The sequence below is a fragment of the Condylura cristata genome, unplaced genomic scaffold (assembly GCF_000260355.1).
Source record: "Condylura cristata isolate star-nosed mole 26May11 unplaced genomic scaffold, ConCri1.0 scaffold00020, whole genome shotgun sequence".
NCBI lineage: Eukaryota > Metazoa > Chordata > Mammalia > Eulipotyphla > Talpidae > Condylura > Condylura cristata.
This window is the reverse complement of record NW_004567121.1, coordinates 2,534,939-2,550,473: the sequence shown is the minus strand read 5'-3', so window position 1 is coordinate 2,550,473 and position 15,535 is coordinate 2,534,939. Positions and strand designations below refer to the sequence as shown.

The 15,535-nt window shown below is 57.7% G+C and overlaps 1 protein-coding gene across 1 annotated transcript; it reads left to right on the top strand.

The window, feature by feature from the left end:
• The first annotated feature begins 8,987 nt into the window (after positions 1–8,987).
• ADRA2B (adrenoceptor alpha 2B) lies at positions 8,988–11,313 on the top strand. Its single transcript, XM_004686125.2, has one exon. It carries the CDS (start codon positions 8,988–8,990, stop codon positions 10,341–10,343), a length of 1,356 nt encoding a protein of 451 aa, XP_004686182.1. The 3' UTR covers positions 10,344–11,313.
• Positions 11,314–15,535: the final 4,222 nt, after the last annotated feature.

The following is a 15,535-nucleotide window of genomic DNA, read 5'->3' as shown; positions in this document are numbered from 1 at the left end:
CACTTGGGGGGATGGCATCTCAGGCAGGCGATGGGGTAAGGTGCCTGGAGTGTCATCTGGTCAGTGCTGGTGGCCATCGGGAGGGCATGGGGGTGCTGGTTAGATGATTGCAGGGGTGCAGTGGGGTATGAGGATGGCTATGAAGGTTACAAGAAAAGCTGGAGCATGGATCCTTGCCTCACCCATGCCTGAGGACCCAGGTGGCAGTGAGACGTGGGCTCTCTGGCCTTGGGGAGGTGTGGACTCCACATCCCCTCAAGGTGGGCTTGCTGCTGCAGAGGGTGGAAGAGGTAGTATTTAGATCTAGCTGGATGGAGGAGCAGGCACTTGAGCTCACCAGTAGGGGGTGCCCAAGACGCTCTGAGCAACACTTAACTTCTGGAAGCTGCAAATTATACAAAGATCAGTCTCATACAAAATGAGTGGGCGAGGTGCAGAGAACTTCTAGGAGGCAATGGCGGGCCGGTCACAAGGTCCCTCTGCTTCCATGTCACCTGGTGCAGATTTAGATCCCTCCCAGGCCAGGGTGGTCAGAGCAGGCAGTGAAGACCCTGAGAGATAGGAGACAGGGAACATGGACTAGGGCTTCCTGGGAGCACTGTGGGAGTCAGATGGGGTAGGGGGAGACTCTCCGCCCAGCTTAGGTAAATTCCCAGAAATCCCAAGTCCTGACACTACCACTGCCCTGCCCTGTGCCCCCTTTTTTCCTTTGCCCTCTTCCCCCACCTGCAATTATCTTTTCAGGCTTTGAAATAATAAACATAGTCAAATCTTGGACCAGCAACATGCAGGTCATCAGTGATGCACTAGGGGTGGTGATGACCCCCCCTTCCTTTATCTCCTTCCCTCAGCACTGCCCTGCCAGCCCCTGCTATGATCAGCACCCCAGTCCCTGCCCTGTGGGTTTGACATGCCTTCAGCCCCTGTGGGCTCCCCACATCTGTGCTGTGCTGGGCCCCCAGTGTCTACACTGGCCAGTGATGGAACCTGAGCAGCTTGGCTGTCACCCAGGTCCTTAGGCTTTATGACCGCATGAGTGGCCATGGCCCCGGGGGTGAAGAGGTAGAAGGTGAAGTTGCAAAGGCAAGCAGGTAGAGATCACAGGACATCACAGCTAAGAGGTTGGGAAGAAAGGCATGGACATTTAGGGGCGTGAGGGACTAACTGGAATGCAGGGGGGAAACCCATTAGAGCTGCTGGGCTGGGGTGGTGTCCAGGTGCAGTGTGATGTAGGGTGGTGAGGTGGACCCCCAGACCGGGGTTTGTGGTTCATGTATGTATTGGGGGGCAGGAAGATGGGATGAGGCTACTCAAGGATGTCTCCAAAGTAGGGGCTGCAGTTTGGCAAGGAGAATAGCTTAGAAGCAAAGAGGCTGGGAGCCAAGATGCTGGGGTTTGCAGGTTTGGGGGGGGCCAAGATGCTGGGGTTTGCAGGTTTGGGGGGGATACAGAGTTATCGTTCCTGAATGAGCTGTGAGTGGAGGAGGCTACTATCAGAGAATGGGCTGTTGAGAACTGAGGTTCCTGCAGCAGGAGTTCCAGGCGCAGCCCAGTCGAGGGGTGAGGGTGGGGTGGGGAGGAGTGGGCTGTGAGGTCAGTGAGAGGGAAGAGTCAGTGGAAGAAGCAATGTCAGCTCAGGTTTGGGAGATGGGGCTCATGGAGAAGCTTCAGCGTGTGGGCGGGAGTGACAGGGAAAAGTATGGGATTAGGGCAGGGACTGGGGCGGGCCCCAGGTAATTGTTTGGGCCTAAAATGAACAAGAGTTTTTAGAAGAATAGTGGGCTTCACATGCTAGGGAGTGGCAGTGAGCCAGGAGGGCCCATCACCCTGAGTTAGTGGGCCTGACAGTGCTCAGATGTGTCCACCTCAGGCCCTGGGTTGGGATGTGACTGCAAGCACAGAAGTTCTGGAAGAAGCGTCAAACACATGCAGGATGCAGGGTCGGCTATTGCTGAGCACAGAGCAGCCTCAGGTGGGGCTGGAGGTGAGCACTAAGCTGGCAGGTGGGCTGAGCATGGGAAGAGGCTGTGGGGTGATCCCTGCGGCCAGGCAGGGTAGAATGGGCTGGCTGTGCGCTCCTCTGTCTTAGTAGGAATTGGAAGCTGGGTTGTGAAGAAACTAAGCCATGGCTTAGCAGCTCTCTCATGAACAAAGCTGAAGCCAGACCTGGCTCTGTAGCTGGGTCATCACTTTCCTCCTGTCACTTCTGGGACATGACCTCTTGTCTTTTCTGCTCCAGGGTTCCCAGCCCCCAGCAACAGTGGGGGCCCACTCCTGCCTCTCAAACATATCTGCAGCAGCTTCTGGGGGTATCTGGAGGGGCTTAGATGCATATGTCCATTTCCAGAGGAGGAAGCAGACTTAGGAAAGCAAATGAATCTTTCTGAGGTGGGGTGTCACCGTAGGCTGAGGTTGGCCTTTACTGACCCCTGGACTCTGAGGGGACACTAGGGCATATTCCAGGGCTCTGGACCCTCCACTCTCTAGGGTTTCAGTCTTGAGTCAAGGATTTCTAAGACTGACAAGGGACTGTTTCAGGAATTAATAGGCAAGAATCATGGGGTCAGTGGGGTGTGTGGGGGGGCGGGACACTGTCCATCTTTTTGCTCTCAGACTTGGGAGGAAGGGTGTCTAAGTCTACAGGGGGTGAGCTGGGGCTCTGACAGTGTACCTCACAGATGAAAGCTCCCCTGGGAGACTCCAGAGCAGAGACTATGGGCCAACTCTTAGGCAGTGGTAGACACACTGCTTTTCGGAAGTGACTGTGGCTGCCTCAGTATCTATAGGTCTCTGAGTAACCAGCCCAGGCCTCTGGCACCCAACTAGGTGTGGAGTTTCTCAGCGGCTGTCAGAAACTGGGCCAGCCCTGTGAGACCTGCCAGTTCAGAGGCTGCTCTCTTAAGCCTCCATTAGGATGTGGCTTTTGGAATCAGAATATGGCTTCTTCAGAAAGCTAAGTGGGGAAGGCTGAGCTTGGTGGCTCAAGAGGCTTGAGGGTGATCCCCGTCATGTCCCTCCCCATGAAGCCACCAGTCACTACAGAGCCTGTCCCCAGGTTAGGTCTGGGCCCCATCCTGTTTCACAAGCCCAACCCCATACCAGATGAATAGCCCCTTGGGGGACAGGCTATGTGCTAAGTGTGGGCTCATAGGGTATAAGAAGAGTGAGCCATCCAGCCCATCTGAGGCCTGTTCCCACTCTCCAACCCCAGAGCTATGTGGGCTCACTCCTCAATTTGTTCAGTCATCCAACAGACTTTGTGGAATTAGGTGCCAGTTAGGCTCTGATACAGGCACTGGGAATAGCATGGTGAGCAAGGTATAGACTGAACAGGTAAGTACGGAAGTATCTGACATAAATTATGGGAGTGGGAGGAGAACTACGTTGGGTTGTTGGAATTTCAGCTGAGAGCTAAATGACGGAAGTACGCCACCCTGAGGAAATCTGGGAAAAGAGCCAGTGCAAAGGCCCTGAGGCTGGCGTGAGGAGGAGGTGTAGAGGGGAGGAGTGAGGCAGAGCCAGGCCTGAGGAAGAGAGGCTCTAGGAGGGGAGTGACAAGATCTAAGCTTTAAAAATCCTTCTGGATGTTCTCTGGAAAATGGATTGTAACCAGGGAGAACACTTGGAGGTTCCTGTAATTGTACAAGTACGACCATGCGGGGCAGTGGAAACTTGCAGAAGTGGGGGCTTTTGGAGTTTTGGAGGCTGAGGCAACCACACTTTCAACTGGGTGTGGGGCAGAGGGCACCCCTTAGGGCACTGAGAACTTGGGGAGAGGCAGGCTCTGGGATATGGTAAGTGTGGGCCGCCAGTGGGGAGTCAGGGAGCGTGCGGGTGGCGTGAGGCTGGTTGAGGGCAGGAGCTCTCTGGGGAAGTCATCAGCATCTGGGTGGCAGCTCAAGGTGGCCAGGAAGAGTTCGGAAGAAAAGGCATCCTGGCGAACCGGAGGGCTGCTGCACCAGTCAGGGAGGGAATCTCACCGCAGCATTATTAGCATTCTGTGCCTGACAGTTCTGTGTTGTGGGGACTGTTCTGTTCATTGTGAGAGGCTCAGCAGCAACTCTGGCCTCTGCCCACTAGATGCCAGTAGTACCCTCCTCCCTCCTGCTGTGAATGTCTCCAGACATTGCCAGAGGTTCCTGGGAGGGGCAGGGACAAAAGCCACTCAGTAAGACTCACTGCTTTAGAATTCAGAGGAGACAAGGAGGCCCAGAGGAGGGGGTGAAACCTCCAGGGCCCCAGCGGGGAGGCCCATTGTGAGAAACTGAGCAAGAGGACCCAGAAAAGAGTCTGGCCCTTGGTGGTGTCAGGAATGGTCCACCAGGTGTGGATTGGGAGGAGAAGGGGGTGGACTCCCCAGTGAGGGTTGGGGGGAGAACAGGAGGGATTAGAGACAGTTTGAGAAGATGGTGGCCACGGGTGGGGCTCAGAGAGCTTTCTAGGGATGGGACCAGATGAGCCCTGAGAGTGGGGGAGTGACTGTTGGAGAGGGGGTAACTGCTGGTGTGGATTGGGGGGGAATGCAGAGGACCTGTCCTTTGAGTGGAGTTGGAGCTCAAATGCAGGTGCTTGTGGGGTGAGATCCTGCCGGCTGCTTCCATTTCCCTCTAAACAGGAAGCAAAGTAACAGCTGGGTAGAGGGGTGGAGAATGAGAGGGCAATTGTGGTTCTGAAGGTGGGGGGCACACTAGAAGAGTTTGGGGGTTTGTGGCCATCGAGGCCAGTCGATGTAGTGAGAATTCTCCGGAAAAAGCAGCTGTGTGGTTAGAGGCGGGAGGGAGTGTAACAGGGTGGTCCCTAGGAAAAGGGGAAGTTCCAGGTTCCCTGCCCCACCCAGGAGGGTGGAGCTGAGCAGAGAAAAAGGAGAAAAGAGAAGAAGAGAAGGAAGCTGGATGGAGAGCCAGAAGGAGACCTGAGGAAGCCACATGGAAGCCACATGGAGCAGCGAGCATGTGATTGGGTGGGGCAGGGAACCTGGAACTTCCCCTTTTCCTAGGGATCAGGGGTAGTGGGTGATTTAGGTCTGAGCAGGTGGGGCTGTGTCAGGGTGTGGTGATGGAGGGAGAGGAAGCCGGCTCACACTTGAGAGGGCATGACTCGAGGGGGTCATCCATGGTGGCCTGGTGCTGAGTCCCAGGACCTTGGACAGGCGCTGGGGAAAGCCAGGCTGAAACTGGTTTCGGTCACAGGGGAGGGGCTGCCGGAGCCCTGGCCCAGGAGCCAGGGGTGTCTCTGCTTGCAGGCCTAGAGTAGAAGCGACTCCAGGACTTTCAGATACGCTGACACACCTCTTGCTGTGCTCTCACGGCCAGGGACAGGACAGATGTCGCCCCTTTCTTTGGAGGCGGTATTAAGTCACCTTTCCTGTGGCTTGTTCCTCTTCCCAAGGCCACCCTTCAGGGATACATTTAGTTGAGCACGATCTGGGCAAAAAAGGTTCCTATGTATGTTACACGCTGACATCTGCTGCTCCCATCCCTCACCATCAGCAACCTTGGCCAGGTACTGTGCACAGAGCAGGGATGTTTGCTTAGATCGAGGGGAATGACACAACAAAGCCATCAGACACCATCTCAACAATGACAGTGTGAGTGGCATCATGGAGCCTGGCCAACTGGGTACCTCCCTCTGTCTGAGAGGATGGTGACAAGTGGAGATAGCAGGAACATAGAAAAAGGGTGAGGAGGGTGTCTCTGGCCAAGCAAATAGACCCTAGAAAAGACTGGAAAGTGACAGCTCGAGGCTTGTCCAGAGTCAGCACCTGTCACTGCTGCCCCTCCCTGACAGTGGTGGGAAGGCTGGAGGCAGCTCGAGTGGCAGTTCTGGGGCTGCTCCCTGCCAGCCCAGGTGGAGAAGAATAACAGCAGAGGGGCAGGCCTAGCTTGAGAAGAGCTGAAGGCAGTGCTGCTCAGCCACACGTGGCAGCCACGCAGGGCCAGGTGGAGCAGCTGCTGTGTGTGTGGAGACGGAGAGGTGCAGAAGCCCAGCGTTATGTAGTTATGTAATAGTCCCTGCTGCCCCATGCTGTGCCTGACTTGGGGGTGACACAGAGCCTGTATGGGGCTGAGCTGTATGGTGCCTGTGGACTCTCCTTGGTGAGTGGCCAGCAGGGCCAGGAGCTAGGCTGACCTGGAGCTGCCCTTTCAGGGAAGGTTGGGTAAGAGTGGAGACTTGCAGGGTGGAGAGAAGTATGGGCAGCCCTGGTGCGGCTCTGCCTGGAGTCCTCGCCTTTTTTTTTTTTTTTGAAAGATTTATTTATTTGTGCATACAGAACTGGGGTACAGGCCAGAGGCTCAGGGGCGGCGAGAGGCTTCACCAGAGACAGAGTGGGGAGCAGAACAGGCAGATCAATGAAGTACACTGCTGAGGGGAGCAGCGGCGGGTCAGGAGAGGTCTGCCACGCCATGTGGTCACCTCTGGGGCAGGTGAACTCATGCGGAAGTGGTTTCAGCTTCTCAGTGCAGTGCTTTAACCCGCTGTGCCACCAGGGAGGGCCGGAGGCCTCGCCTTTTAAGGAGACTGAACCAGGAGATAAAAGGCTGGTCCTGTCTGCAACGTCTGGGGAGATGCCCATGGAAACCATGGTGAGAATATGGTTGGAAAAGTGAACAAGTGTCTCCCCGCTCCCAAATGACCATTTGGGACACCAGGATGCTCAAACTCTGAGGCATCTGGGAGCAAGGACAGGCAATGGCTGCATCCCACGCTCCAGTGGTCATACCTCTGTCTTCTGTCCTTCCTCAGGAAGGGGGCTCTGAGCCCTCTCCATGCGGGGCAACCCACAGTTGGGTCCTACCCAGGCCAGCCCAGCCCAGCTGAGTGGGAAAGATGCACCCATAAACTCGGCCTCTGGAGGGAGCAAGGGAGGTTGACTGTCTGCTCTTGACCTACCCCACCAAACACACCAGACAGTGGCACTCTCACCTAATAGAGGGACTGTGGAGGCTGGCAGGAGGCAGGGGCAGCCTGGGATGGGGTGGGGGGAAGCTACCCCTTCCTGCATGGCTTGGGGTGACTGGGGTGCAACCTCTCTGAGCCTGGGTAGGGGTGAGAGATTGCCTGTGGACACTGAGAGCTCACACTTCCCCCTCCTGTGGAGCCAGAGCAGGCAGGATCAAAGGTGCAGCCGCTATACTAGCTGAAGGCCAGTTCTCTGGCGATGGATTGATGCTCATTTACCCAGAGGCTGCCATGCAGAGCTGTGGACTATAAATACATAGCCTGACTCGGGGCTGGGCTTGCAGCATTAGGAGCTCTGGAAGCTGTGAAAACCTCCTTTGAGGCTGCCAGGTTGGTACTGGTGGCGGTGGGGGCAGGAAGAGAATGGGGGGTGAGGGTGGCTAAGGAAAGTTGATGTTTGCAGTTCTGAAGCCAGGATAGAGGTGGACAGGGAGCTAATCTGAACTTCATTTTACTCCTCTTTCCATGCCACTTTCCGTGCTGCATGTATGTGGGGAAGTCAGGACTGGAGCAAGCCAAGGGAGTTACTATACCGGACAGGGAAGATACTGACATTTCTAAGCTGCCCCTAAGACCTGTTTTTTTCCCTTTGAGCTGCGGCTGTCTGAAGACCAGACCTCTGACCAATTCCCACCCCCCACTAGGTTTCTTTGCTTTGCCCAAGGGGTATCATCTTCTAGAGGTAAAGAGGTTGCAATTCGACAGGTACCTCCCAAAACAACCTTGCCAGGGTCTTAGGTCTTAGTTGCGGCTGCTAAGAGGCCAGTTTTCTCTTGCCTCTTTGCCCTTAATGGGGGATTTGAAACAGCTACAGCAGAAACGTAAGCTGAAGTCAAAAGTCCCAGGTTCTGAGCACTCGCCCCCCCCCTCCCCCGCTCCCGTCTCCCAACCCGGCTGGGGAGCCTTTTCAGTGCCCCTTGGATGTGGCTGAAGACAGGACGCAGAGGAGACCGGGATCTCCGGAGCGAGCCGCCTGCATTCGGGCAGCGGCAGGGGGCACTTGCAACCCCAGCAAGCGCAAGCACCTCTGGCCCGACAGAGTCCAGTCTGGTTAGGTTTGGGTGAGAAAGCTTTAGGGGAAGGGGTTGGGCGATTTCCTCCCTCCGGCTTCCCCTCACTCCCCGCCACGCTGCTCCTCTGCTAGGCACCCACCCATCCTCTCCTTGGGGCTCTGGGCGGCAGAAAGATCAGTCCACGCCCACTGCCCAGCCCCGAAGTCCGCAGGGAGAGGTCCAGCCTCTGTGCCTGCAGCCGCACCTGCGCCTCGGTTCAGCTCCCTGGGCACTGCAAGTGTCCCTCCCGCTTCTGCAAGTGTCCTTTCCAGGCTCCCCAAGACCCCAGACGCCTGGCCCCTCTGAGCTCCCGCGGCACGGAGGGTGGGGCGACAGGGGTGGGCCGCAGAGCTGAGACCTAGGACGCGGGGAGGCTGGGCTCGCGCAGCTTCCACGAGGTGCACCTTCCACCCACCCTCAGGTCCGACCGCCCCGCCTCCCTCTCCCTCCTCCAGTTCCCGCCTCCCGCCTCCTTCTCCTCCCTCCTGCCGCCGGGCTCCGCGGCTCCGGCTCCGCACTCTCCTGTCACCGCCGACTGCCTGCGGGCGCGGCTGCCGACTCCGGCTAGCTGGCGGAGCTGGCGCTTCAGCCTGCTCCCAGAACCCGAGGGCGCCCCAGCCTTCCCGCGGGGCTCAGCGTCTCAGCTGGCGTCCCACAGCGGGGCAGCGGAGGCGGGAGGCGCAGCTTTCCCCCATCCAGGGCGGGGCAGGGACTGCGGCGGGACAAGTTGGAAAACTTCTCGGGGCGGACGGCGGGTACTCAGGGGGGCCGTGGAGAAGGATGTAGGAGGGGGTGGCGGACCCTCCACCTCCCAGGATCTCCAAGACCCTATTCGGGCGGCCTTTGAGGCACCAGCGCCTTCAGCGCCCCAGGGGCTCGAGCCTCTAGTCTAGCGGAGCTGGGTGGGACGGCTCTGTCGCCCGTCGCGCACGGACCGGGCGAGCAGCGCCCCCTCTGGCTGGGCCCTGACCCGTCATGGACCACCAGGAGCCCTACTCGGTGCAGGCCACTGCGGCCATCGCGGCGGTCATCATCTTCCTCATCCTCTTCACCATCTTCGGCAACGCGCTGGTTATCCTGGCTGTGTTGACAAGCCGCTCGCTGCGCGCCCCACAGAACCTCTTCCTGGTGTCGCTGGCCGCGGCTGACATCCTGGTGGCCACGCTGATTATTCCTTTCTCCCTAGCCAACGAACTGTTGGGCTACTGGTACTTCCGGCGCATGTGGTGCAAGGTGTACCTGGCGCTGGACGTGCTCTTCTGTACCTCCTCCATCGTACACCTGTGTGCCATCAGCCTGGACCGCCACTGGGCAGTGAGCCGAGCCCTGGAGTACAACTCCAAGCGCACTCCACGTCGCATCAAGTGCATCATCCTCACCGTGTGGCTCATCGCAGCTGTCATCTCGCTGCCATCTCTTGTCTACAAGGGTGACCAGGGTCCCCAGCCCCGTGGGCGCCCTCAGTGCAAGCTCAATCAAGAGACCTGGTATATCCTGGCCTCCAGCATTGGATCCTTCTTCGCACCCTGCCTCATCATGATCCTCGTCTACCTACGCATTTATCTGATTGCCAAACGCAGCCACTGCAGAGGTCCCAGGGCCAAGGAAGCCCCTGGGAAGGGTGAGTTTCAGCAGTCCCAGCAGGTCCCTGGGGGAACTTTAGCTTCAGCCAAGATGCCAAATCTGGCCTCTCGTCTGGTTGCTGTGAGAGAGACAAATGGATGCTCCGATCCCACTGGGGAGAAGGAAACGGGGGAGACCCCTGAAGATCCTGAAACCTCTGCCTTGCCACCCAGCTGGTCTGCTCTTCCCAACTCAGGCCAAGATCAAAAAGAAGGAATTTGTGAGGCATCTCTGGAGGAAGAAGCTGAAGAGGAGGAGGAGGGAGAGGAGAGGGAGAAAGAGTGTGGTCCTCAGGCCATGCCAGCATCTCCTGCCTCAGCTTGCAGCCCAACACTGCAGCAGCCACAGGGCTCCCAGGTGCTGGCTACCCTCCGTGGCCAGGTGCTCCTGGACAGGGCTGTGGGCACTGCAAGTGGCCAGTGGTGGCGTCGGCGGACACAACTGACCCGGGAGAAGCGCTTTACCTTCGTGCTGGCTGTCGTCATTGGGGTCTTTGTGCTCTGCTGGTTCCCTTTCTTCTTCAGCTACAGCCTGGGTGCCATCTGCCCACAGCAGTGCAAGGTGCCCCATGGCCTCTTCCAGTTCTTCTTCTGGATCGGCTACTGTAACAGCTCGCTGAACCCTGTCATCTATACTATTTTCAACCAGGACTTTCGCCGTGCCTTCCGAAAGATCCTTTGCCGCCAGTGGACCCAGACGGCCTGGTGAGCCCGCCTGCCCACTGCCCGTGTAGGGTTGGTGCCAGGTGGCACCAGGGCTATCCTGCTTCTTGCCCTCTTTTATGTGGCCACCTTCTGGGGGCTGTCTGGTCCCTTCCCAGGTCCTGAAGTTCTCATCTTGGAAGCCCCTAGGAGAGGCAAGCATGCGGTTCACAGGTGGTCCATGAGAAGTTTCGTCATGCTGACTTGGCTGTGGGGATGTGTGTTCCACTCCCTACCTGAACATGAGCAGGTAGATGAGGCTTAACCCTTCCTGAATGAAGCTGGGGCCACAGTAGGCTAGAACACTTCCTCCCAGAATGTGTCCTACTAGCCAATGAATGGGTTTCCCTTTCTTAATGACCCAGGTCACTTACTTGTGATGTTCTTGTGGCTTTCTCATCTTTCTCCCTGTGAAAAGCAGGGAGCCAAGACTTCCACTTTCCCCAGGTGGACCTGCTGCTTAGGAGGAGGCAGACACTGGGCCTGTGCATCCCCACTGGGTGCTGTGGTTCCCATCAGGCACTGGGATAGGGGTTATGGGCTTTTCTGGACTCTGTTTACCTCCCTTTCCCCAGCTTTTGGGTTTGTAGCTCTTTAAAGGCCAGAAGCATGGATCATTTTCCACGCTGGGCACCCCTCTGGGAGGTGGGTAGGCACGTGGATGTCTCAGTGGGGCAGTCTAGAGGTCTGATCTCTGCCGCCACGGGAGATTCCTGATCACTAGCATTCACCCCTTGCAGAAACTGGGGCCACAACAGCATGCCTGCCTACCTTCCACAGGGAGATGAAAGGCTTTGCAGAAAGCTTTGAGCTCCATGAGGAAAAACGCACTAGAGAACCAGAAAATGTGGTTATTCAGTGATATAAAAATCCCCTTTCTCTGTGTTTACCACCACCTGTCTTCCTGTAGACTTTTGTTCTGTGCCTGGGGTGGGTGAATTCCTACCCCAAACTGGAAGAGGGGAGTGGCAGACAGAACCACTGTTAAAGGATATTCTTGTGTGCCTGCAAAGATTTGAGTTATTATGCTGCATGAAAGCTTCTTGACATTTCACCTGCAACACCAAGAGGATTTTCAGCGGCTTGGGTCCCCACTAGGGATACGTCCTTTGTCATCAAGCAGGCAAATTGTTTCCCCAAGATAGCTAAAAATACCCATGCCATGAAAACAGTCTGAGAGCCTGTGGCGGGTGGCAGACAGGGTGCGCAGGAGCAGGTAAACCAGGGTGTGTGGACCCATGGCAGAAGCCTCCCCTATGCCCCAGGGAAGGACTCCAAGCCCCAAATTGGGGCCTGTGATGCACAATGGATCCCACCACCAGGGTTCCCGCCAATCAGACCTGGCCAAGTTGTCCCACCCTACCTGAGGGCTCCAGGGGGCCTCTCCCCACTATGCCCCTCCCCCCCAGCCTCTGAAACAGCTGGGAGCCCATGAAACGCACCCCAGGCTTCCCCATGGCGGTGCCTGGCTTCCCAGTCAAGCCGGTGGGAGGGTGGGGCTGAGGCCACAGGCCCTGTTTCTGCACTCCAGGGGTTCTGGAGAGAGCTTTCTGCAGTGGAGAGATAAAGAAAGCCTCTCCTGGGGCGGAGGCTCTCCTGTGTCTTCCTTAGATTCCAGGCCAGGGGAAGGGCACTGCCCTGGCTGGGGCAGGCAGAGCAGGCAGGAGGGGCTGATGTGCCCCTCGGCCTCTCGCTCTTGCTGCCTGGGGCACTCTCATTGTGATATGTAGGTCTTTTTTTTTTTTTAAGTCTGAGCTATTTTATCAATAAAGGATATTTTGTAATAAGCAAGCTGTGTCCTCATTGCTCAGAGGCTGCTGGGAGGAGTTAGCTATCCCTCAACTAGACTTGGCGTGTAGGTTCCCTCTCCTGTCCTCTTCTGGGGGTACCCACCTGCCTGCCTGCTTTGCCCGCTCAGCATCCTTTATTCATCATTACATGGAAGTGGGGTAAGATGGCCGGAGGAGCCAGAGACTGGATACCTGGGAAGGGAGGTGGGGGGTTTCCGGAGGAGCTGACGTTTAGGCTAAGCCTTGGAGGAAGAGCAGGAGTCCTTGAGGAGGTAAGGGGGGAGGTGTTTGCGGCGGGGACCAGCACGTGCAGAGGATGTTGTCTTGGGTGAGTTGGCGAGTTTTGAGAGTCAGCCTGAAGCTAGCCCTGTTGGCGGTCAGCAGCTGGGCACCGGCAGAGGTGGGAGGACCCTACACACATGGGGTGGAGCACGCAGTGCAGGACGGAAGGTCAGGATGGTTAAAGCTGCTGCCGTCCACGAGGAGCTGCGTGCAGCTGCCTTGCTCTAAACTCGCCACATTCACATCAGGGTTGGGGGTCTGCGGCTATCATTCCTCAGTCTCCTCATTCCCCAGTTGAGGAGTTTGAAGCCCCAAGTGCTTCTGTGAGGTGGGCGAGGAGCCGAGTCCACCAGACCTCCTGCCCTGCTTCAGAGACGGCAGCCGCTGAGCCCTGAGCCGGGTTGGCCTAGGTCTGAGTGCAGGGAGGCCAGACAGTGGGCTGGTTGCAAGGGCAGGTAACTGAGGCTGGAGGTAGGGGCAATGCCCATGGCAGAGCCCAGGGAGAGGTGCGCTTTGGGGGGGCAGAGGGAGGAGCACTGAGGCCCCCTCCTAGGGGCCCCTCCCTCCACCTCCAGGAGTCACAGTTCCCCGGGGCAACCAGAGGGGCCAGCTATGCATCTGCCACCAGTGGTGACTTAGGATGTGGAGCGTCACTGGGGAATCTCAGGAAAGTCACCCTCTGCTGAGGAACTCCCAGCACTTCTTACCAGCTTGGGTACCTACGGCTAAGACCCCAAGGCTTGATGAGGATAGACCAGGGCGCACGGCAATCTGCTGTATGCCAGGCCTCCCGCTAGGCTTGTCCCAGTTCTTAGATGAAAATCTGAAATGGGGTCTAGGGGCTTGTCCAGAGTCACCCAGGCGATATAGGTGGTATGGCTGGAGCGAGATCCCAGGACTCCTGGCACTCAACCTGGCTTCCCCCATTTCTGCTCTTCTGGTAGTAGCACCTGCTTCTGGTTTCACCCTGAGCAACCTGCACTAGTGAGTGAATGATATGGGCTCAGAGCAGCAGAAACATGGGAAGGGGGTGCCCACTACTCCCAGGAGGCATGGAAGTGAGGGTGGGGTCAGGAGGCAGGCGAGCAGGAGGGCTTGATGAACCATCTTGGTCAGGAGTGTCTGCTTTCTGGAGACCCCGGTCTTGGGATATCCCTGAATAAAGGGGGGTACCAGCAGGAAAGACAGTTAAAGGTGGGTGTTTGTGAGAGTGTGTATGCGTATGTGTGGGTGTGCACACACGTGTGGGAGGGTTAAGAAAACTCCTTCTTGCAACTACACATACTGCCTCAAAATCTGGGGACTTGGATCATGGAGGACAGACTTGCAAGACAATCAGATCCGGCTCCTGGCTCAGGTCATTGGCGAGATATTCTGGATGGGTGGGACTCGTGGGTCCCTCAGGCCCTTGCGCCTCCCATCTTCTACACAAGGTTATGAGGAGGTCGCTGGGGAGGGGTGTGAGACCTTGCTCCGGTACCCCTGTGAGTGGAGTGGGTACTGCCCGAGGAGGGCAACTTTCATTGCCCAGGGCTGCCGGCCGTGTGTTGTGCTCTGAGTCTGGTCTCTGGTGGCAGCAGGGCTGCATGGGATTTCCGTGCCAGAGCCACAGAGGGGAGACCGGGATGGTGCCCTGCTCCTGCACCCCTTTTCCAGCTCCCTCTGGGCAGGGGCTGTGTCCCTGCCCAGTCTTCAGCGCCCCTGTGTGCCCACCAGGGATTGCCCCTGTGGTCCTCAGGCTCCCCAGTTTGAGGCATTCTCTCTTCCAGGAATGTGCAGAGGTGGAGTCTGGCTTTGGGTGGGATGCTCCCCTCGCCGCTGCACCCCTGTGCTGAAGCAGACAGGCCTGGAGTGGAGGATCCACTCGGGGCCTCTGAGACAGGCGGTGTGAGAGGGACGGTGACAGCTCTGAGCAGGATCAGGGGCTGTCATGCATCAGCTGAGGCTGGAGCCATTACTGTCCCATTTTAGAGAGGAGGATGCAGGCCGAGGAAGGGTGAGGGACTTGCTTGAGGTCCCCAGAGCCAGGACATGAACCACCCCAATCTAATCTCAACTGTGTCCCTAACTGGCCTCAGAGATTGCCTCTGCCACAGGGGAACAGGCCCTGGGGCCCGCCCAGCCCAGCAAAGCCCTACCTTATGTGAGCTGGAGGGTCTCACCTGAAGCGATCCCATGATTTCGGGGTCAGCTCCCTGTCTGCTGGTACCTCATTAGAACAGGAGCCCAGGTAGGGGTGGGAAGTTTCCAGGCTCTGCTCACTGTTAGCAGGGGAGGCGGAGAGCACTCGGCTATAATTAGGTTCTGGGATCCTTTGAGCTCCCCACATCCGTCAGGGTCCGTCCTTTCTTCATCCGGCCTAGCGGCAGTTGTCAGAGGGCCAGAATGGAAGGAGCCCACACGTCAGCTGCACCCTCCCTGGGGCCTCCTGGCTCCGAGCTTCTCACACCCTCTCCTGGCCCGTGGCCAGAGGCACCTGCCCTTGGCTTGGCCTTGTGACCACATATTGATTGGCAGTGGTTTCACAGAGGGAGGTGCCCCATCTATGCCCACCAATCCCTGAGATTCTGGTCTCTTGCCTCTCCTGGTTCTTCCTACTTTCGGGTCCTCAGTGACTTGTTCCCCTTCTCTGAGCCTCCTCTCTGCCTCGTTCTGACCCCCTGACTTGTGCCTCCCCCTTGGGGATGCTCCTGGTTCTTCATGGGGCCGCCAAGCACCATGGACCACTGTGGTTCCAAGGGGACTGGAACAGACTGGAGAGCCAGAAAGAGCCGCCCTCCCTGGCAAGCTGGGGCTATTTCTGGCCCTGTTAGAGCCTTCTGGGGCCCCTGGCTTTCCGGCAGGCTGGGGAGGCCCTGGGCCTAGTGTGGGGTGCCAGGGTTCTGACCTTGGGTTCCCTGGGGAGGGGTCGGGCCTCTTCTAGAGCTGAGGTGTGAGCCCCTCCAGTCTCAGAGATGTGGGCTCAGATGGAAGCCATTACCTCTGACCCCACAGGGACCTGTGCTGCTTCAACAGGGAAAGGCCCTGGGTCCCAGCCACGGGGAGCCTGGTGTCCCTGCTTCCACTCCCAGCCCAGCTGCAGCTGTGAGGGGTGGAGCGTGAGAGGATGCTTGAGCCGACTGCTAGA